This window comes from Myripristis murdjan, chromosome 2 (genome assembly GCF_902150065.1).
Source record: "Myripristis murdjan chromosome 2, fMyrMur1.1, whole genome shotgun sequence".
NCBI classification, from domain to species: Eukaryota; Metazoa; Chordata; class Actinopteri; order Holocentriformes; family Holocentridae; genus Myripristis; species Myripristis murdjan.
In genome coordinates this window covers 3,559,552-3,583,659 of record NC_043981.1, presented here as the reverse complement: position 1 = coordinate 3,583,659, position 24,108 = coordinate 3,559,552, and the positions used below count along the sequence as shown (strand labels likewise).

Sequence of the window (24,108 nt, the reverse complement as noted above, 5' to 3'; positions counted from 1 at the left end):
TCGGGCAGCCAGCTGTCATTTGCTTGGCTAGCTGCCCAAAGGCCCAACTCAGGTCACAGGTGTAGCTAACCCTGAGGCAGGACCATTTGGTTCTGTAGGAGGGCTGTATGTGAGATGTAGTGTGTGTTCACAGTGAATGTATGTTTGTATGTAGATTTCTCTATGCAGGAGAACAGGACAGGGACGTGAACAGCCAATACAGCCAAAAACTACCAAAGAGTCCTGTGTCAGGGCTAAGTTGTAGTTCAGCTTTACATTACCAATTACCAGGCTAAAGCTTGAAATTGCTCATCTTACCTGCTTTATCGTAACAGTAGACTCGAAACCATGTTGCAGCTACAAACAGCACAACTACAAGGCTGCTGAGTGCCTGCCCAGACATGATGCACAGCAAAATGTGTTGAGCACTGCAAAAATGTCTGTTAAATGATCCCTCTTTATACTTTCATTAAGAAAAAATACATTTTAATACTCAATATGAGACTAAATGACAAATGGTTTTAATACTCAATATGTAACCAAATGACATATTTAAATTATTTAAATACTCAACATGAGACTAAACAACAAATGACTTCAATATTCAGTGTGACTACACGACATTTAAATGATTTAAATACTAAATATGAGACTAAGTGGCATATTTAAATTATTTAAATACTGATAGATTACAGTTGCAACTCTCTGTGGAAGACTGAACACAAGCCAAATATGGCAGGCCACAAACAAACTGCAGGAAAAAATTGGTCAGCAAGTGGAAGTGCGGTGTGACTGATGTGCAGGCTGAAGTGTGACAGCGGCTGTGGCTCTGTCCATGTTCATAATATCAACTTCAACAGCACATTCTGTGAAATGTTGCTAGATGCCTCCCTCTGCTGGTGAGCCAGGATGTTTTGGTATCTGACTGCATGAAAAAAAAAAAAAAAAAAAAAAAAAAAATCTACTTTTTTTTATTTGCCTGAAAGCTTTACTATTGCAGCAATAATGTGAAAGGCACTCAGTGAAAAAAATTACAAACACCAATCATGTTTAACATAATTTGTATTTATTTTCTTTTGAACAAAATGTTAATAAATGTGTATTTGTTTTACGTCCAAAAAAGATCATGACTTGTGGGACGCATTTTATAAATAATTTCATCCAAGTCTTTTGTAGAAAAAAAGAAAGTAAAATAGCAAACTAAAGCATCTCTAGTATGACAATATGACAACTTTATCATAATTTTTTTCTCTATATTTGAACCCTTTTCTCAATTCAAGCTTCATTTTTTAATATATATATTTTCTTAAGACCTCTTTGTCTCATCTTTTAACATCCAAGTCCTACTCATCAACTCACACCACTGCTTTAGACAACAGAAAAATGCGGCAAAATTTTTCAAAAAACAGACAAAAACCAAGGAGGCAAACAGAAAACACAGTGAGATTTCAACAGTGTGTGTAAGGGGCGGTTGGTGGCCATTTTGAGATCCCACATCCTCAGGACATATTTACAACAGAAAGGACAAGGGCTCTGTGGTGATGTGTGGGGGCGGGGGGTCCACAGGGAGTCGGGGTTAGGGGCTTGGGGTTTGGGGTTCATCTGCATAGATCCACAGGACTCAGATCATGAACAGCTGGATATCAAAAGGACGGTATACAAGTATGAGCATTCCTATTACAATGGCAATACATCCGCTGCTGTCTTCAAGGGAATGTAGTTCTGTTCTCCTTAACACAGTTCTTTCAGATAACAAAACAAAATGTAAAATAAAAAAAAGGTAAAAATCAACACATCACAAGTATATCAAGCAAAAGGGAGCAGAGAGTAAATGGGAGAGGGCTACAAGTCTACAAGCTGTATCTTGAAAATCCAGAGGCGAGTGTAGACTTGACTTCCTTATCTTATCCCACTCAGGTGTAAATAAGAAGAGCAATCGATGGTCATGGTGACATGAGGTAAGGTAAAGCTGTTAAAAAACGCTGAGGGTAGGGATGCACCGATACCATGTTTTCACAGTGGCAGTGAAAACAACTACTGAAGTTTAAGGATTGGTCTAAACTGCACAGATCCAATCCAACTTATTGTGACAGACATGGATCACTGTGTCCTCGTTAGGAGGGAGGGTGGTCTAAGGATGGAAATGATGGAGATTCATTACAAAGATCTACTATCCTATGCATGAAGAAGGCAGAAAATCAAGTTGCTTTTTGGTAACTGCACATTGCTGTTGGTATCAGATTTAACTGTAGATGAAATTGTCAAACTGATTATACTCTTGCATCTGCTCAATATCTGATACCAGTATCAGTGCATTCCTCGCTGAAAAAAGGGGGGATGAAAACTCTTCTCGATCACTGTGTCCAGATGTCAATGCACACTAGTGGCAGAAGTCAGAAAAAAAAAAAAAAACCAGAAGAAAATCGGATGAATCAGCCCTTGAAAACTCCTCTCACTAATGCTGATACTAACACAGCCCTTTGCTAGTCTGTGAAAGATAGAGGTTGATTGACTACTCTAAGGGTGATTTACACACAGGAAAACAAAGGTGCCAGCTGAAACTGAAAATGGTTCTTTGGAGTGATTTCCTGGTTCCACAAAGCACCCTTCAGACCAATGCTCATTAAAGAACCATGTCTTAAATGATTCAAAGGTGTCTCAAAGAGTCATGAAAATGATTCTTTGAGGGATCAGCAATCGTTCTGCCAAAGGACAGAAAAGAAAAGGTAGATGTAAAAAGCAGTTAATTCTCATTTCTTAAAGGAAATAAAGGTGTCAGCTGGAATTAAAAAAAAATAGTTCTTCATAGTGGTAATATAGGAGAAGCATTTCTGATTCCACAAAAAACCTTTCAGACCATGGTTCTTTAAAGAACCATTTCTTTGGATGGTTCTTCAATGAAGACCCATAAAACATTGTTTGAGGAATCAGAAATGGTTTTCAAAAAAAAAAAGTACTCTTAAAAAGCATTTTTCAAAATAGTTCATATTGGAGCCAAATGATTCAACAAAACAAGCATCCACTGAATGAAGTTGCTCTTTCGTAGTTGATGGTTCTTCATGGAACCATAGAGTTTTTTTTAAAGAACCATTTCAAAACCATTATTTTTCTGTGTGTAGGAATCAGTGGGGTGACTGATTGGTTAGCCGGCCACTTGCACCAAGGCTACTACAAACCTCTATACTGATGCCAAGTTGTGAAATTGCCAGGAAGTAGGACAATAACACAGCTGTTCAAAAGACAACGGCACTGTTTTTTCTATATTGCTCCACTGACTGCCAGTATCTGCCTCACCGGACTTAGAGGCACTCAGAAGAACCGGCATTTTGGCTTCGTGCAACTGTTCTACGTGCAATAGGTAGCCAGGGCACCAAAACACAGGTTTCCCTTGGCTGTCCTGCAGTCCCACCTACCCCAGCTCTGAAGTCTCACCATGGCATCAAGACAAGCCACTGGGCAACACGGAGACCACACCAGCTGCCTCTCTGAAACATCAACGCTACCATATGAGGTAAACTGAACTTCACCGAACCCTTCAGAACAAGAGAACACCACACACATGCACGCGCGCATGCACACAATCACAAACACACACACACAAACAGTGGGCGCACCTGTTCTCATACTGCTAAGTGGTGGTGGCACAGGCCAAGTTTGACTTCTTGGCGTATGGCCTCTATGTTCAAGACGGTTTGACCCCGTGAGCTTGGTACAGAGGCAAAACCAGCTCCTGCAAACACCGTCGCTATCTCCACATCCACCTGCACTTCAAAACTCCTAACTTGCTCCATGGCATGAGTTAAAAGAAGCAAGCCAGTCTTAGAGCACTTAAGGTCCTAAAATGTGTAAGCATGTACCTTTACAGGGGGCTGAGAGAAGGTCTAGAATGACAAAATACAAGCTGAACATCAGAATATAGAAGAATCACATATATTTTTGTTTTTGCGAGACCACATGATTCATGGGTAACTTCTGGCTAGTTCTCATAGGCCCTCAAGCAAGAACTATTATCACATACAAGGTAGTAAGATGCCTCTGTACTCTAAGGTGTCAGGGAGCAGGAACTGGAATATAGTTGATATGTCAAAACATTCTGGCACCTGAAAAAATGCAGCAAAAACCTTAAAGGTAATGATGAGTGAGAGCGCACACATGGCAACGATGTCTTTTTCCTTGTGAAATCTTTCCCTGTGACATGCCATCCATACACCCTCCAGAACATCACGGACTTGGGAGGGAAGGGCAGAAGGAAGGAAGGAAAGGTAAGCTGAAGAGAAGGAGGGACAATATGCTAGAAAACATTTGGGTGGAATAGAAACAATGAGCAGTTTTCAAGTGGCAAGAGGTCAGTTCTTAATGGGGTGGTTCTCAAACTTCTCCAACCGGTCGATGTCCAATCCCAGGACCCTCAGCTCCTGTTAAAACCCTACCACTTTCTGTGGTTGATGGTTCATTGGCGGTAGATTGTAGAGGCATTTCCAGCATGTCATGCCAGATGTGTCCCTGGCAGCCATGACACTGCAAAAGCCATAAGGAAACTATTCCTCTCGAAAGACATCATTCATGATAAGCTCCGTCTTCGATTCAACCCCAAGGTTCACTCCTCGTTAGACGCACCCTCCTCCGGCGAGAAAATGGCAGCCACGCCTACCCATGTGGCATTATGTGAGGCCGAGATGATGATAACAGTGTGTAGGAGGACGAGGGCCAGCAGGCAGATCTTCAGACGCCCGCTGCACAGTCTAGGGGTGGCGGCGGAGGTGACCGAGGCCCCCTGGAGGGGGCAGGGGGAAGCTGTCCTTTTTAGGGTCCCGCCTGAAGGGTTGTCCATTCTGGAGTCCCATCGGACATCGCAACATTCCGCCTCGTTGTCTGATGGATGCTCTCCCAAAAGGCCTGCCAAGAGGAGAAAACCAAAGATAAAAATGTCATATTCCCTGTTGAGCTTATGTATGTGGGACTTGAGTTCAACCACTGTGGGCTTTTGACAGCTCATACCAGTACTAGTAGTTTTAGAATGAAGCTGCCAAAAGCCACTACTTTGTGCTGACATTCACTTTCTGAAAATTTGACTATTTTCATGCCAAAAACTGCAGAATATGAGAGGTATTCAGTCTTCATTTTGCTCTGAATAAGGCAGAAAAGTGTCTAAAATAGCATTTAGACCTGGAACACTACAGCTCTCCAGTGAAACCATTACAAATTAAATTCTTTTAGTTGGGTTGCATAACCATGTCCACTTTCAATCTGGACAAGTTGTCACATCTTTTCCCATCAAATACTGACAGCAGAGCTACTTACAACTTCCCTGCCTGGAAACATCTCTCCAAGAAAGCCCTAACAGGTCAATGAGCACTCCAAAATTAACCCCAGAAGCACCCACAGCATTCATTTTTCAACACACTGATGCTTGCTGTCTGTAAAAAGTTGTAAATTAAGATCATCCAGGCTTTCTTGTACATTTTTATGACACATTGGCCATTCTTGTAGCACTTTTTTATTTACTGATTCAGTATGGCTGCCTGTCTCTGTGCCTTGCTGTTCGAAAGTAGTGCAAAATAAATACCCAGTGTTGTCAGGTCAAAGAAATGCAGTAAGAAATAGAGCAAAAATAAACAGGAAAATAAATCTATACATATCTCATTGCAGAGTGAGCATCAATTTGTTGTTGAAGCTGATTTTTGGCAATTGTATGTAGCTTCATAGTAAAGCTGCTTTCAAGGTTTTGGTCAGAATTGTTTGCTATGATCAAAAATGATGTGAAAATAGTCTGCAGGCTGAAAATGGAAAGAGCTCTACTTTAAGGGCAGGGTGAGACAGCTTTCTTTGCAGGTTTTAATCTTGCTCCAAAGCTGGTTGACTAAAATACTGCCACACCACACTGGATTGATTTGTATAGTTGGGGGAAGAGCAGGTCAGGGAGCAACCACCATCATACTGGAGGTGGGCGACAGTGACTGGCCGATATCTGATTTCCAATAAAAGGCCAAAATTGGCTTGATAACTTGGCAGACTGATACATTAGTCTAATCCTATTTGTAACAACGTTTCAGGAGAAATGTTAGGGTTGGGAGCAGAGAAATCAGTTCAATGACGCTTTAGAGACAGTTTCAGCTAAGTGAAGACAAGATCTGTTAATAACAATGATCAAAGGTTGTATTGAATTGTGTGATCTCAGCACAGTGACCGTTATCTCATCAAGTCTGGTCCTACTATTGGACAACCTTTGGTCCTGTAGATGGAGCAAACGCGCTGGCCTTCTCTCTGTAGCTCTAATCATGATATGGAGGGACAGGCCAGACACAGTGACCCTCAGCTGAACTCGAATAGAAGTCCACGACCATAGAGACAGTGACGCATCACTGCATCACTTAATGATTCTGGAAGTCTTGCTTGCCAGTGTTTGAAAGGAGCTGTCACTGCACTGAGCTGCACAGACGAATGTGCACTGCACGAGCAAAACCTTTCACTCTAATGGAGAATTCAGTTGAGCTGATTGAGAAGAGATGCAGTTTTATGAAAGGACATTTTTTTTGTAGTTAACCTTGATTCAACCAGGTAGTCTCATACATTTACATTTCTCTACACATGACAAACCAAGGCACTTGAGGAAACAGGGTATCTATGGTATCAGAGAGTTAAACTGAATACTTTTTTAAGACCTTTTAATGGCACTTTTAACTAACAATTAAAGCTGATTTGTGGACACATCACCCTTTTCTTAGTCAACTAAGCTTTGCAGGTAAGTTTAAAGTTATGTACCATACAGCCAGGCACCCCAGTAGCTCACCTCGTAGACTGCATATCACATATTAAGGCAGGTCTTTACCTCAGTGGCCTGGGTTCAAATCCAGCAGAGGCCCTTTGCTCGATGTCTTTCCTGTCTCTCTCTACTCCCACCATTAAGCAAAAAATAGTACTACATATTTGGTCCAGTGCAGAGGCAAGTTTTTAGGTTTTCAGCTACATGATCCTATGAAGTGATGTAACACTTTCCTTTAAGTTAAATGGCAAGGTGGTGCTGTAATAAATCTTACCATTACTTTTTTCCCCCATCAACTTCAATCATCAGAAACATCAGAAATGTTGACTGATGCAGACGAACTGAAACTGACCAAAACAACTAGATAGATAAATGAAATTAGATGAGATGTTTGGTGAAATTAAAACCTCATAAATTCAATTTGAAGACAATTTAATGATGTTTTAATGACATTTAGGAAAAGGTAGATCGCATTAAAGGTAAAACCTGGTAATGGCAGATCATTAAGATCGATGGAAAAAAAAAAAGCTCTTGGTTCAAGGAGTACAGACGACCTGATGTTGAGTCTGCTTGAAGATCCCTCCGAATAATATGAAGAGATACATTGTGCAATAATGGTACACATCGCTACCAGGAAACTTGTTTGCTGGCTAGAGGCCAGTGGCTGAGTCCTCTCAGCCTGAGTCCTTGGCGATTACAACTGAATAAACTGCAGTAAATATGAGAGACAAGCCAAATTCAATTTATCAATGCTTTGTAAGAACGTCCTTGTCTTAATTCAGCCCTTCTCACAGAGGCCACTAGATGTCATCAGAAAGCCTTTGATAACACTGTGCTGTTTTCCTGAAAGAATACAGCAAAGCAAGATAGGGACTCTGGATGAATTAATGCATCCCTTATGTATTTTTCTGTTATTTACCAATAGAATGGATGTCATCAAGGAAGACACACATTAAGATAGACTCCTTGGATGTTAGAAGAAAAGGGAGCAGGCAAGAGTGAATATATTGGAGTATTTACTAATGAACAGAATTTGTTTCATGTACACCATTCTTCTTCTTGGTGAAAACACACAGCGAACTGGAAGGTTTTCACTACAGCAGTAATGATATGCCAGACCGCACATACACCCACACATACACATGCAAACACAGGCACCTGTACTCATGTGCTGCTGTTTTAAAAACCTATAGAAGTGAACTGAACCGGCTCTTATGAGAGGAGACGTTTGCCAGTGAGTCCATATTGACCTGTGCAGATGAAGCTGGGGCTGCCGCCGTGGATCAGGTCGTCGTTATCGGGAAGGATGAACGGACAGCTCTGCTGGACCTCCAGGCAGTACTGGTGGCATGGTACCTTCTTCTGACAGGACTGCTGGGTGGTGGGGAAATACTGAGCACACAGCCAGGGCTTATAGGCCATCTGGGAGAGGAGAGGAGAGAAGAGGAGAGGAGAGGAGAGGAGAGGAGAGGAGAGGAGAGGAGGAGACAAGTTAAACCTTACAGCTAAATGGGTGCTTCAAAATCCAGTTGAGGATGGGTGACGTTGCCATAGCTGTACAGCGCTGCCTGGTCTCAGGCATCCCTCTAACAATAGTAGCTTTGTACAAGAGCACATTTAAAACCTGGTTTTCTGTGTGAGAGACAAAACAACTTGCAGCCAGCCAAAGAATAATTCCCCAAAGCCAAAGGAAATAAGTATACAAGTGTTACTCCTAAATGAGACATCAGACATCTGAAAGGCTGGCGGAAAAAGACAGCCGCTCTTACAAACTGTCTGCTCCTACAAAGCAAACCTCACCGTGGAACAACAAGTGGAACTTATTCGTCATTGTTAGACATTTTGCCAGCAAAGTAATAACGTTTTAAAAGATATAATTATCTGTATTCTGGAATCACTGAACACTCAACATCAGATAGCAGTGTTTTTACAAAATGGATACATAGCACATCATGAATTATTGAAGCCTTGCAAGGTTTCAGCTTAGGCTAGTCTGCAGAGCCATGGTCATGCCTGATCAATCTCACCTTGCAGCATTAGCTAACAAAAACGTAAGCTATGTGAAATACAGTGAGATCATTTACTCCTTTGTGAGGGAAGTGTAAGAGTCCATCTGCAGCAGGTGTGCAAACCTCTACAAAGGTGCAGTGTGGACACAAACCTACTGCCTCTTGCCAGAGGACAAAAGCAAATGATGACCTGAGGCAGACTATTTTTTGTTTTTTTCTACCTCTTTTATTAGCATGATTGAGCAGGTTCTCATAATTGCTGCCTAAGGATGAAAAGAGAATGGGAATGAACTGGCTTATGCTGCATTCAATTATAACTTGGAATTCTCAATCTCCCACTAAAAAACAAACAAGCAAACAAACAAAGCCCTCTCATCATGGAATTCCTAGTCAAATTCCTAGTTGCAAGATTTCTCAACCCTATCTTCTTGACTCTGAATGACTAGATTGTCATATAAACACGGCGACTCACAAGAAAATAGGTATTTCTATACTTGGACAAAGCAAGCAAAGCACAAAGAGTTGTGCCGTCCATGCTTTCCTGACTCGATGTAGCGTAAAACACAATTCCTACCTCCAATTTATGTTGCTTTTGAGTTAAGTCAGCTGTGGAATGTCGGAGGTAGGAGTCAGGCCATTTACAACCTCCCTGTGTTCAAGCTGCACCAAGTCAGGAAAACACGGATGTCACCTTGTTGCTTTACTTGCTTTGTCTGAGTACCGAAAACTCATTTTTATTTCTGCCAGGCGACAGCCTAGAGGAGATTGTGTGTTGTGGTCATGGTTTTATGTGTGTCCGTGTCTGGCCATGGCTAATATCAAAAACTACTGGGCCTACAATTTTTTGCTGTGCACAGTTATGCCTGTATGATGAAAAACATCTCATGGTTGTGGTGATTCAAAACCTTTGCAAAATATTTGTTCTCAGTATTTCCGTTCTCTCTCTCTTTATTCATGGTCTAGCTCGCTCGACCATGATTGTCTCTACAAGGTTGCTATATGCTGGTCCCTCACTTCATGCACTGTCTAGCTCGCTTAACCTCTCTCTCACTTCTCATACTACTGGGCCTCTCACTCATGTTCACTCATATCACCAGTGTAAAAATCCTCAACAGGTGTTGCATTTTTTTGGGTGAGATTTCACACTACTGATAAGAACGTCAACAGAACACAGGGTAGACACACGGAAAAAAAATACACTGTAAAAGGTGTCACAGCAGAGGGTTCAAATAGGCTACAAGGCCTGATGCCTCTTGGCTGTAAAACATAACAGTAAAACAGCCAGCACTTTTTCATACATCAGCAAATTATTTGCCTAATCTTTCCAGGGTGTGTTTGTGTGTCTGTGTGTGTGAGAGAAAATGAGATAGAGGAAGAGAGAGACTGTTCGCAGTAATTCTAAATTTCACTATTTTGCTGTTTTAATTGGTGCTGTTTTGTGTTTGTGTCAAAAGCCATGTGACTTTTAACAAAGAGCCAGAAATGTCTTGTAAGCCATATGTTTCCAACCACTGGTATAATGTGTGTAATAATTAAAACACATATAGAGAGAACATGAATAAGTGAAACTTGAGAGGCTTTGGGAGTTTATATGGTATAATTTCTACAGGCTACTGTCCTGTATTATATTTGAATCATATAGTAATCTAATTTGGAATCATTTACATTTATAATATATTTGTATTGTTGATGGTTGTCCTTGAAGTAACTGATGCCAGGACTTAGCCTAATTGTTTACCAACCTTCATTTTAGCTGTACATCACTGGCTGGTGCACGAGGTCTCCAGCCGCTTTCTGGCACTTGTTTCATTGTCCTCAACAGGATGGACAGCGTGTCTCATTCTGTCAAACACATCCTAACCTGGCACTTTTGACTCCACAAAAATAGAGAGATTCTGAGTATCTGAACAGCCTCTGATGGAATATCTTCAATACAGTTTAAACTATTATTAAACAGTCTATCATCTGGAGAGGACAGTGAAAAGAAAGACGACTATACGCTATATATTTTGTAGATAGAACTCAGGTTGAGGGGAGCTTCAGACGTCTTTGGGATGGTTTATTTAATTTATTATTTTATTTAGAGCATACAATCACTATTTACAGTCTTACAGTCTCAGAACCTTTGCAGGCCCACAACTTTACAACAAATAAAACAGGATGACACCCCCTGATTTTAATTCCCATAGTGGGCACAGCGATACTAACGTGCAAAGAAACTTTCTTCACACCAGTATTCCATCACCATGATAAAGTCCCCCACATTAGTTTTCCCTAAATGCAGCAGCACTGTTGTGTTTTGATGACTTGCAGGTGGGCAGAGTGAGACGCTCCCTCCACTGGAAAATAGTCCCTGGGGTTTGCTTTCCACGGCCAATTATCAGTTCTGTGGTTTATGAATGTTGACGACTTTGTTAGCTGCCAAAACAGAGCATTTAAGGTGGCTGTTTCAACCAAAAATGTGAAAATTCAGGGATTTTTTTATTATATGTTGTTAAATCTTTAAATTTTTAGTCACTCTGTCTCAGGCACCGAGCTCTTTGATCTCACCCTCTCTAGTCACTGTAGAAATGATCCTGTACAGTTCAATGGGAAACTCAAGGGACTAATACTGAAAAGCTGTGAGGTTTGATTCCCACTAATGTTTGCACTCATGGTACTGTATGGTCTGGAAAATCATCTGTTAAATGTCATATGTTACCTGACACGCTAGCAAGGCTGAGCATGTCATCAACTACTGTCACTGGCAAAGAAAGGCCTCATTTAAAACCATGTACAAGCCACACAAGGCTGCTCCATTGTCCGCATCAGCACCTTGGACAGCTCACCTACAGGACTGGCTCCTTTCCACTGTTACTCCAAACACTGCATGGGAATGTTTCTGTCCCCGTGTCTGGCTTTTCACAAAAGTCAACCAGGGCTGAGAGACAGTCACTAAATTGATGTCCACTGAGTGCGTGCTTTCAAACAAGTCACAAGGGCCGCGCGTGGTCAAACAATGCTCTTTACTCATGCAATGTTCAAAGAGAGTCATTTCACACCTTGAAGCTAACAGGGAAACAACGGCCATTATCCAGTCATGATCACAGACACAACCAACCATGACAATTAGCGCCAATCAGGTAAGTGGGATAATTCTGCAATGTTCAGTGTTAGAAGAATTTTCTGAAACCCTACAACAATATTCTGCAACACACACTGATACACTGATGTTAAATAACAATCCGTGACATGTATGTGTTGTTTTGTAACTCTCTAGCGCTGACTATTACATCATCGATTACACCTATGTGCAGTTCATGAAAGTTTTCTCCCTTGCTGTTGTAAACACTTGATGGGAAAAAAAAAAAATATCCACTTGAGGCACAAGAGGTGATGCGTTTTAGGTTTGTTCATTTGTTTGGAATAAAGCAAAGAAGTGGTTGTTAGCATGAGCAGTGACAGCCAGCGGGGCTGAAGACACAAAGCGAAGAGAAAGCCAAACTCCATCAACAGAAAATCCAAAAAAGATGTCACAGTGAGCCGAAGCACCAAGAGACAAAATAAAAAACTGGAACTTGCAGAATACCACTCTAAGTTTCCTGTGTGATATCTGAACTATACGGCGATACTGTGTGGCTGGTTATGTTGGAAGCAGGAGGGGTGGTATACGAGCCCTGGTGCGACCTATTACCACCTACAAAAAAAAAACTATGAGGTCTTTGAATCCTTTCTTATGCGCAAGTTCCTCCTTTAAGAACAAGATCATATTTTTGAACCATAATACCACAGATATTGTGCTTTCAAATCCTTCCAAATGCAGAGAAACCAGTGGATCCGATTTGTTTCCTGTTCGGACTGCATTGCAAAGAGGAGGAACTGGACCCACTCGTTTCATGTTTTGCCAAATTGAAAACAGGAGGTGATATGCCTCTGTTATGCAGGAGTGACATCCTCCAAACAGTCTCTCCTGCTTTCCAGGAAATACCCTCCCCCTTTACAAAAGCTCTCGTAATGCAGCTCCAAAAAGAAAACCTGGAAACGACAAGGCTCCAGCAGCATCTGCTCCATGGTTTTAGTGTTTACTAGCGCGGGAGATATTCTACCATAAACTGTCATGTAAATAAGGCAGGCCATCTTTCTATTATTTTGAAGAGAGGGGTGGGCACTGTAAAGATCTACCTGCTCCTTTTTGTTCATGGAAGGTGTAAAAATATTTGGGTAATTGTTTTTCTTCCCCTATGAGACTACATTTTCTTTTTCTTTTCACTCAGAATGAACAAAATAAATGACTATGAAATGATTTCTAACCATGGCAGATATAAAGCTCGTGGTATTTTAGAGGGATATTTGGATAAACAGCACAGTTTTATTCCCCGTTGCTCTGGCACTGGCAGCAGTGTTGTTGCAGTGGTGCACCGCTGCTGAATGAATACAGAGGAAAGGCTGGCTTGAGTCCAAGGTGAAATCACTCAGATCATTGATTACATTTGTGTTTAAGAGTTGGGGGAGTCGGAGGTATTAAATATATGACTGGGGATTTTCAGGGCTCTGTGTGGCGGATGCAGCTCACCACAAATGTCTGTTGTTTAATTCACGATGATTTCGCATAAATTCTTGCCAACGGTGAGATAATCTGTCTAGGGAAGCCGCGGCTATCAAAAGAGAACCAAAACAAAACGATCCCAGTCAGACAGGAAATCTGGGTCCTCCTGAAGATGTGTGCTAGCAGTTGCCAAGGTAACGGCTTTTTCTGCTTTTCATTAAAGCTCAGTGGGTACTGCCCCACTCTGTTTTTCTGTTTATGTGTATGTGTGCGCGCATATGCACGTGTCAAATGTGTATCTGACTGTTTGTGTGTCTGCGTGCATGCGTGCGCATGTGTGCTCAGCGTGAAAAGGGAAGTGTATGAGAGCAAATTGAGTTAGTCAGGAAGCAGGCCTGGAGTCTGATTTGATCAGTCTAATGTGTGATCAGTGTGAATGGGAGCCTGGCACTCAAAAAAAGCCTCTGTCGCCATGCAGCTTAGTCTGCTTCGAACAATGTCATGAAGCACAGAGGCACAGGCAGGGAAAAACACCACGCCGCTCAGGGCTGCACACCTGAAGCTGGTCTGAACCCCAGCAGACGCCCAGTCCTGGGAACGCGGCTTAAAATCTCATCATGTTCAAGACCAATTTCAACAGATGAAATTCAAAAAATGATCCTAGCACTGACCTCAAATCCACCTGCTTAGACTTTATTTTAATAATACTTTATTACACAACCGATAACAAAACACTCAATGGCAAACAAAATAAAAAAAACACATGAAGGGGAAAAATTCTATTATGAGTAAAACAAAGGGTTGCAAATAGATAAAAAAAAAAAAAAAATAAAATCAACAACCAATAACATACATTAACAACACACACACACACACACACACACACACACACACACACAAACCATTTCTTTTGAGGTCTGAATATTTTTAATCTTTTTAATCTTTTCTATTCCAGGCCTTTTTCCTTCCCACAAAATGTCTTTAATAAGAGCATTATATTGCTTAAGAATCGTGTTTGGGAAGTTTATCGGGATCATCACAGACATATAATTAAATTTCGGAATGATGGTTATCTTCCCAGCCTTGATTTTCTCCACTCCCCCTGCATAGTTGATTTCATGGAAAGCCCAGGAGGATCTGATGTTATTGCCATACATATTTACATTCCCATATGTTCATGTTTACACCTGCTTTACTTGCTATGTCGATTAGTTGACTAGTTGAAGAAAGGCAGGTACTGTGGGCAGGATCATGAAATAAGTGGCTCTTGGCTGTCTTCATAATTAAAATGCATAAACAATGCAATTTCGGGGGCAGAGTGCTAATCAGTTTCTTCTTAAATTAAGAAAGACAGCAAAGAGAAAATTGGAGGATCAGTTCTGGTTTGTCTTGTGCTCGTGTTGAACATGGATCTGCAGGCAGGTTTACAACATCTGCATGACGTAGTGCAGATTAATTAACTGTGGCATCCTCACCGACCAAGAGGAACGGGCTGCAGAAGTGATGATGTCACACAAATTCCAGTGTGCAACTGGCAATCGGCATATGTATGCAGCTGCTTCAGTCTAAGAAGGTTAAAAAAACGATGCCATCCCAGTCATTAACGGCTGATGTTACATGAATCACAGTGGTAAACACAGAGAGAATCAATACGCCTAGATAAATATCTGGCTGTTGGCTGACTACTAGTCAATTATTCTGGACCTTCCCATCTTTTCACAAGCAAATCTTTGGAAGCCTGAAAGTATTTTTAAAACCACAGAACTTAAACGGCCATTCCAAACTTTGCCATGGTCATTTGGCTGGTCCAGATCAAAATGGCCATTATAGGTCTTTGCTACGTTAACAAGTCAGTATGGCCGCACAGTGCTGCTTGAGAACTGTGAAGATATTTGGTGCTGTGGCTGTGGTCTAAAAGAAGAAATTACTAAAAGAGCCTGCATGTCCTGACGAGTCCTTAGGCAAGTTTCAGAAAGTCAACTGAAATCTGACACTAATGGCAAAGCATGGCAGCAAGAATTGTGCTTCTCCTATTAACCTAGCTATGCAAACTAACATCTGCAAAACTAGCGAGCCTTGCCGCTCATCAAACATGCCTTTTACCAAATATCATCTCTTAAATGCCATGGCAACAGTGCACATAAAAGTGGCCACTGCTCTGACCATCCTGGTCTGTTCATTTGAAAGGGAAAGACTCTTGTACTCCATTCAAGTTCTGTGTTTAAAACTTAAAACCCTGGATGCAAGAGGCTAACAGACGGCTGCCATGTGATGCTCTGGCAGATTTGAAGTGTCAGCAGCGCTGGCATCGGAATTTCACCACTATGGTGGCTAATGTTGCTATTATATAAGAGGCAGTCTGTCAAACAAGCCATGGCCTGTATCTTATTTTTCTGTTCCTTGGCCAGCTCTGCAGTCTTATATTCTGAGACCAGCTGCTAGACCAGACTGACTTACATGGTGTCAGTTTGAGAGTTTAAAAATGTCTTCAATAAGATAAAGTTGGTTGACAAATTGAAGTCACAACTACAGAAAAAAAAAGTCCTGCCTGAGTCAAATTCTTGCGCAGTGCTCTCAGACTGTGTAACCCTGCTTGTGACAGCTATGAGGTAACCCTCATGCAAGACTACAGAGTTTCTCTTAGCACAACAGCAGCTTGACATGGGGGTCTGGAGTTCAGCTCCCCGGGGTAACACACTGCCCCGTAACCTCTATGTTGTGAATCTGGCTCAACTTTGCACTGTCATCCGCCAGTTCAAAGCAAGCAGCTGTCTCAGGCTGACAGCCCTTGTAGATCCAATGCACAAAAGTGACACCGTGGCTTAAAACAGCAGCTCTTCCTCCATTCAGCCTCACGCTGGCATGGGGCTTTCCTCCCATTCCCATCCCTGTCATCTGACAGAGATGACTGTAGTCAGCGGACGAGAGGAGCCACTGAGCTGCAGAGAAACATCAGTGTTTCCTCAAAAATTCACTGTGAGATTGTGCGCCGACACAGCATGAAAATGACCGCTAATGTGAGAGAAAATGGCCAATTTAAAATAGCAGCATAATTTTGCCAAATTTTCCTCTCAACACAAAGATACATGGTCAACACTGCTTAGAATTCAGGCTGTTTTAGCATTCAGGTTTTGGTCTTATGAAAAAGTAGCCATCCAAAATTGATTTTAGCGCTGCAACCTGCACTTGAACCATAACTAGAACTGGAACAGGGACAGATGTGGAACCAAATCTAAAATTATCCCCAGACAGCACTGCAGCATAAAATCACAGAAGAAACAACCAACAACAACCTGCACTATCTCCATTTGTCCTCCTTTACTCCCTCTCTGTCTCTGTCACTCTGACACACTATTTAATAAGTCAGGGAGGTGAAGTACAGGCCTGTGCAACTGAATGAGGCGGGCAGGATTTTTTTTTTTTTTTTGGACTCCTGTCCTCTGCAGTATTAACATAGACAGTCCCTGAGGGGTGGACGCTGAGTGACACTTCTGGAGAAGTGGTTCTTCATCAAGAAGCATGGCACATGAAGTTACTCCACCAAGTTCATCAATCAGAATTGCTAAAGCACTAGGGTTAGACTGAGAAATTCCTCCCTGACCGGAGATGCATGGGACTGTAAAAACTATAAAACTTTATAGGGCTTGCATATTTCATTTATTCAATTAGTTGTTCAATAATGCTTTTTGTGGATTAATTAGACATTAAAGCGTAGAAATGTAACCCAGAGATTCCCTAACTGCTTAATAAGTAAGGTGGAAGAGGAAGGTCATCATGCCCTGAGGAACTGCTGAAAAAACAAATGGAGAGTTTTAGTGTCCTATAATAATATCACTTCTGTTTCAAAGGTTTTAGCACCCAAATAATCTGGAATAACACTGAATTTTCAGCAAGCAAATGACAAAATGTTGCCTCGGCAGCTTCATTCCAACAGTAAAGTGTCAGTCTGTTTATTATGAGTTAGAATAAACTGCTCTATTGTGTGTACGGTGATGTAGTACTGTAATAAAAAGATGTACTACATAAAACTCATATAGTTTGTTGTCCATGAAGTCAGTAATGACCTAACAATTATATTTTCTTTACTCTCAGTTAATTCAGACCAGTCTAATAGAGCTTTAACCGATTATTTTAGTGTCAGTTACACCAGCTTCAAAGACTCGAGCACGAGCTGCTCTGAGACCCATGAGCCTGTGGGTGGGCTTTTATATTTTCAAATGCTTTATTTAACTGTTTCTTTCACAACTATTTTTAAATATCACCAAAAAGATTCAGTTTTTCTTGGAAAGCACAAATTCTCATCAAACACAGGTATATATAATAAGTAAAAAATACCCATTATAAAATTAAATTAACTACACTTCAAATACACTTCTCTGCAGTACTTTTTAGGATTACAGTTAAGATTTTTTTTTTTTTTTTACTTACTCCACACAGCATCTTCATAGTCCTATTATATTATAAAATTTATGAAAAGAATATTATCCTCCAAATTTTATTTGGAGGATAATATAAAACCTGTCAAAAATAAATGAATTAAATAAATTAAAAAGGCCAAACTCTGGGTTTCAGAGGGTTAAAAGCAAGTACACAGAATTAAACGTAAACATTATAATATTAAAACAACTACACTGTCCCTCACTTCTCTGTGGTACTTACTTTTTTGGGCTTAGTGTTATGATATTTTTCTTACTCTAAACTTAAAAAAAAAAGCATCTTGAAACTCCTCATATTGCAGTATTTGTGTTTCAGGGGATTAAAGGGCAAGTTTGGTGAATTTAGCTCAGTTTAACTTGCTGCCCGCCCCCTGGTACGTAAACCTCTAACTCAAAACGTTGTGAAGAATCAACACTTGATATCTGCTCCGAGCAGGGCGGCGATGCCACACACCCGGCAGTAAAGTGGAATGACATAGACGGCTATAAAAAGCATATGAGTCAGCTGCAGAGTGAGATCCCAGATAGAAGCTGAATGACACAGATCATTACCACTCACACAAATCATGGCCGTGGTAGAACAGGAAGCAGCTCTCACACTACCTGGGCTATTTTCAGCCGTGTTTCTACATTTGATGCTAGGCCTTTTTTTTTTTTTTTTTTTTTTTTTGGCACAGCAATGTACTGAGTGTGCAAAACATTAGCGCCGTCTTCTTGATATTGATTTGTGCTGTTTTTGAAGACGCTCCATGTCTCAATTTAATCCGTCTCCTCCCATTCATCTGCATCTCGCCTTTGTAAGTGAGGAGCAAATCAATAAGGGGTCACATCTAGAATTCACTTGGTCAGTCTGTTTCATGGAAAAGTCGAGGTGGCCTGAAAATTGAGAATGCACACACACACGCACACACACACACACACGCGCAAGAGCAAAGAGTTGCTCCACAGGAGGTCAACCCTAGCAAAATGTTGTTGACAGTACATTGCTGCATTGCACTTACAACATAAATTGTCAAAATACATTTGAAGCCAAGAACGGACGCCTTGGGTCACTGACTGACGCAACGCCTAGACAATACAGCAGGACTCAACAGACTGTGAGTGTGTATATGGATGTCTGTCTTCTTGTATTGACGTTCTTACTTATTCCATGCCTGTTCCTGTTGGTGTAACATAGCCGAACACTGTGGGTCTGGAAAATGCCAATCTCGAGCAGAGTGTACTCATCAAATTAGATGGTTTACCGTTTCAGAGCAACTGTTATTTGTACTTTCACAATGTCACCTCCTTCTGGCAAGCATCTTCTGGATTAAGGTGACCAGATTTTTGGGACCAAACCACAGGGACGTTTGTGATTTGCTGACAAATATCAAATGCGGTAGACATACTCCAGAATCGGACAGAAACTATACACCCTCTTAAATGCTTTCGTGTTTGTTTAAACACAAGAAATCAAAATGACGTTTAAATAAATCATTGCAAAAATTATATAGTTTTCTAGTAAATTTAAAAAAAAATATTTATTCGCTTATTTTCATTTATGTTTTGCATTTTTTCTGTTTATATTCTTGTCATTTTATTTATTTATTTATTTATTTATTTATTTTTGCTGAAGAAATCAAGAGAATTTGCCAACTGCTGACCCAGCATGACTGATCTGGAATTTAAATATAGGATTTTAATAATTATGAATAGACCTACATATATAGGCCTATGTGTGTGTGTTTGTGTGTGTGTATGTATGTTTGTATAACTATCAAATCTGGGGACTGTCCCCTGAAAATGTCTTCCTCATCCTCCACAGAAAACTGGTCAACGACGAATTGCAATGGATGAGGAAGCAACACTGGCATTTATCAACTGGGCTTACTGGTGTAGCACAGTTGGAGAAATCGGATCAATGCAGTACTATCTGTCCAAATCACAAGTGTGGTTTTTGGCTTGATCGTTTTCTCAGTTGAATAACATGTTGGTGTGCAATGGCCTGAGGGCTTGAGACTGGAAAAGGGACTCAGTCCAAACTATTGTCCTTGTTAACATGAATGACACCTCTGGCAGGCTAGCTGACACTTCACACTGTGAAAAAAGGACCACACTGTTGCAAACTGGCTCTGTGGATCTGATGGCATTTGAGGATTCCTTGGCACCATACAAGCACAAGAGCAGTCTGAAAAGCATCCACACAAACACATGGAGATTCACAAATATGAAAACTGGGATTTTCTTCTTTAATATTAGTTTCGATTGCTATCATCATCAACCACAAAGATTTGAGAGTTCCTAAAAGTCAATAACTGCAATAAAATTGAGTTTTAGGGCTTCATTTCTATAGTAATCCATTCCTGTAGGGCTGGGAAGGCTTTAGCTTCCCTTGTAGAGTAACAATATCAGTCAAACAGGGTAGGAGGAATAAAAATTGAGAATTGTTCTGATGTGAAAGTAGCTTTTTAATCCTCAGCAAAACCACTGGTTTGACTCAGGAGAATCAGCTGATAGGCCTCTCTCTGCATGGAAAGGACTTTAGATACAGTTTCATGATGATTTCTACAATGATGACAATATAAAATATTTTAATGAAAAAATTTTGTTTATTGTTCCCTTAAAAGTCCCATTCAACAATTGAAATGTTCCTCTGTTTATCAAAAATAATCTCTGACGTTCAATAAAAACAATGTTAAAATTAGATTTTGTTTGAGATTTTTGAAACTCTAATTTGAAAACCATTCAAACTTTTTTAATAGGCAGTTTCAGACCAAATCCAGTGAATGCATCTTGGCTTACTTTGTCTTGACTGGCTTCTCTCACTGAGGAATTACTGAAATTCCTCCAGTGCAGGCCTGTTCACAACATGTGAATGGGGATGCCTCCAATCTGAGCATGGCAAAAGGAAAACAGCGCCCTGTATAGATAAGACTGAGTCCTCAAATTCATCCTTGCTACTTCAGGTGCAACATATTCATCAGTCCGTTTATTATTATTATTATTATTATTATTATTATTATTATTATTATTACCATTTTCGAATGGTATGCTATGCTCACAAATCACTGGATTCATTTGTGTAATAGCTTTCAAACACTTTATGACATTGACAATAATAATTGAGTGACATTTGTTTTTGCATCCTTTTGATCGCCTTACATTTACTCCCATAGGCTGTGGGACTGTTCAAAGGACTGAAATGTGATTGGATAGCAGAAATGGTTTCATTCCTCTTTAACATGCATTATCTTTGATAAAAACTATAACAGGCATGTCAGGCCAATTTCTCAGAAGCAAAAACATCATCAAAATGTCTAAAGGTGTAACTAGGGGTCTTGATTGGCAAAACATCAGTCTGACTGATATACGTCCAGATTAATTGACGCTTCCCTGAAACTGGAAATGCTCTATAGTGTGTCCTGCATGATGGCCTGGTGCATGATGCCTGGCTGACCTCATCCAAGGGACCGACATACTTTATGATCTTGGTTGACTGTGCCATCTCCCAACATGGGTCCGGTCCTTGAGCTTCAGCCAACCATGCTGGCCATTAATGCAGAGACAGCAGCCCCCTCCACATCCATTTCCCTGAACCATGTTGTGTGGAACGGTTCTCAGAAAACATGATCATGAATGTGTATGCCAGGATTTGTTTTCAGCCCGGTTTAGTGCACGGGCACAGCAGCTAAGTGCTGAATTTGTTTGATTTACAAAACAGGATTATTTAGATTGGCTTTCCACTGTCGCAGTCTGTCGTGCTGATGTTAAAAGGCCTGCCTGGGGTGGGAAACAAACCCACGCCATTTTGTACTATACAGGAAGTTGTTTCCCTGGTTTGTTAGCACACTGAGAGGTTTAAGCCATGCTCTGGTCGCCGGATGCCAGTTGGAAAGGAGCCAGCTCTGCAGGTCTCTTCTCCGGGGTTTCAGGAATTCATTTTGAGCTGGAGCACAGCACTGGGAGGCTGCTGAATAGGTCAGTGTGGCTCTCCTTTTCTTATCATTGAAGTGCCTGCTGACTGCAGGAGCTTGACCCAAGCCCAGGAAATATTGACCAAAACCAACATGAAATGTGGCTCCAAGTCAAACAGAGATAGATAAATGCTGAGTGGAGTTTTGATGCTTTCAAAACACAGATCCAAATCAAAATAGACTAATCTGCACTGTTCTGGTCTCACTACACATCTGGGGAACTGCCCATTGGTCCCAAAGCCCATCATTTTGAAATCCCAATAGCCCACAAAATGTTCCACTGAATGGAAAGCACATTAGTCCAACAACCCATTATCCCAAAAACAGACGCCCATTATTTAGAAACCCCAATAGTCCAAAACATCCACTCAATAAATTTGGTTCGGTTTAGACAGGTTAGGGTTAAACAGGGGTGGATGCATTTCTCGGCAGGCATGCAAAACTCAGCGTAACACTGGCAGTCAGTGAACTTCAACAACTCCACAGTGTGTATTTTCAGAGCAATGGGTGTTTGTTTTCAGTATAACGGGCCATCAGACTAATGGCCTTTCAGTCCATTAGGGCATTTTTTTTGGACTATTGGGGTTTCAGAATAATGGGCTGCCGGACCAATGGCATGACACCGCACATCTTTCCAAGGGAGTCATAGGCAGATTACTGGTGTTACCAACAGGGTCCAAAATTAACTTTTTGGCTTACCTGCCAAGGAGGCTGGTAGATGAAAAAAAGAATTAGGGACCAGACAGATTTTTTATGAGCCAAAAATAATAAATTGCTTTTTCCTATTGCAATTTGCTATTATTTCTATTGAGCTTGTCATCTTCTTGGTTTATATGCAGTAGTAGCAATAATTGTAGTAACACTAACTGTATGCTGAAATGTATTTCAAAACTATACTATAAAACATTAGAATTACTAAATTAACTTGTTGTCTTTAGGTGCAAGAAGGAAATCTTATTAAGGAATTTGAGAATATAACAATTACTGAGGAATAAACTATAACTGAAAAATTAGTAAAAGTAATAAGTTCAGAGTTGTACTTTCTAGTAATATGTTTTTATTTTTTATTCTGTAGTAGCATGTTCAGTTTTCTTCAAACAGTTCCCTCTCAAAGTGATTTTTCTCTTTCTTGTCTCCCCCTATGAAGTCTGAACTTTCATGATGAAATTATGTAAAAGTACCTCATTCACTGTAACAAAAATTTCATAGACTTGACTGAATGACTGGCACAATTGCTTACCATGCACGACACACGCGGCACGGCAAATCAAGCAGATTGAAGTGACAAACCAGCAAACCAGCAGTTTTCTCTAGCGCCTTAAAGAAATTCATTTTTTTGCTACTGATCAGAGTGGAGGATGGTGTCAATAATTTACTCACCAAAAATTAATTTTACCCACATTTGGCGACTGGCGAGTGTCAGTTTTGGATGCTGGTCACCAATTTGTTCTCCACAATGCTGCCTCTGATTTTTTAGCTTGATAAACCAGCCAAGTGCCCACTTGTTTATTCACTCTTATTGAGGAACAAAACCACAGAGACAGGAGAGACTTCAACCTCTCTGAGTTTTATAACCATTTTATGCTGACGACCTAAATTCATATTATACAGTACATCACAGTAAGTAGTATCAAACTCATGTAAGTTATATGAGGATATGGTCATTTAAGGTAATAATAAAAAAAAAACAAAAAAAAAACATGCTTTTATGAACCTATAAAAAATGTTTTGTTTATTTTGGAGGATGTTTGTTTTGTAGTAGCTCAGTGGTTTCACCTAAATTTATGCAGCTATGGCAAATCTGCAACAAAGTGTGAATGAAACCCATTGGGAAAAACGGTGGACATGATGTGAATCCACCCAGCCGTGTTATCAAGGTGGGCCCCATCTGTATTTACAGTATCACTCCCCCTGTTGACACGCTGCCACCCAATCCCTGACTTTATTTGCCTAGGCTACAGATAATATTCACCTCAGAGAGTTGCCAGGTTTCTGACAGTGGTAGGCTTTAAAAGATTGGTGCCCTCGGCGGGAAAATCACATTCCCTTTAACAGATGCACATGCTTTTAGTTTAGAGCAACTGAAAGGCCTAAAGCAAAGATAGAATAGATTAAACAGGACTAAATATTGTGCTGTATTTCCACTTACATGGTAGCCTTCTGTTAATTAGTATGCTATGGCAACTTTGCATTTTGCATTGATTCAGGCTCCATCTGTGTTTTTAGTTCATGTAATTTCATTGTCACAATGCAAGTGTGAATTCATTGTTCATTTTCAAGTGTTTTAATTCAGAAGTGGAAAAGCAGAAAAGCACTTATGATGCAAGTATATAAAAAATATTTTGCTGCTCAAAATCCTTTGAAAGCCATCCCATTTGCATGCTGTCAGTTTCAGACTCCAGTTAATGCATCATATCTGTACTTGGTCTTGATGGGCATATCT

The 24,108-nt window shown here is 40.6% G+C and overlaps 1 protein-coding gene across 1 annotated transcript in view; it reads right to left on the bottom strand.

Moving 5' to 3' along the window:
- Window positions 1-1,064: 1,064 nt before the first annotated feature.
- Window positions 1,065-24,108, bottom strand: part of nalf1a (NALCN channel auxiliary factor 1a) — a 41,356-nt gene continuing 18,312 nt past the window's right edge. The window contains exons 2-3 of the mRNA XM_030074198.1: window positions 7,993-8,164; window positions 1,065-4,875 (exon numbers count right to left, since the gene is read on the bottom strand). Of these exons, the coding sequence (XP_029930058.1) occupies window positions 4,577-4,875; window positions 7,993-8,164 (471 nt within the window). The 3' untranslated portion in view covers window positions 1,065-4,576. The remainder of the gene's footprint in view (window positions 4,876-7,992; window positions 8,165-24,108) is intronic.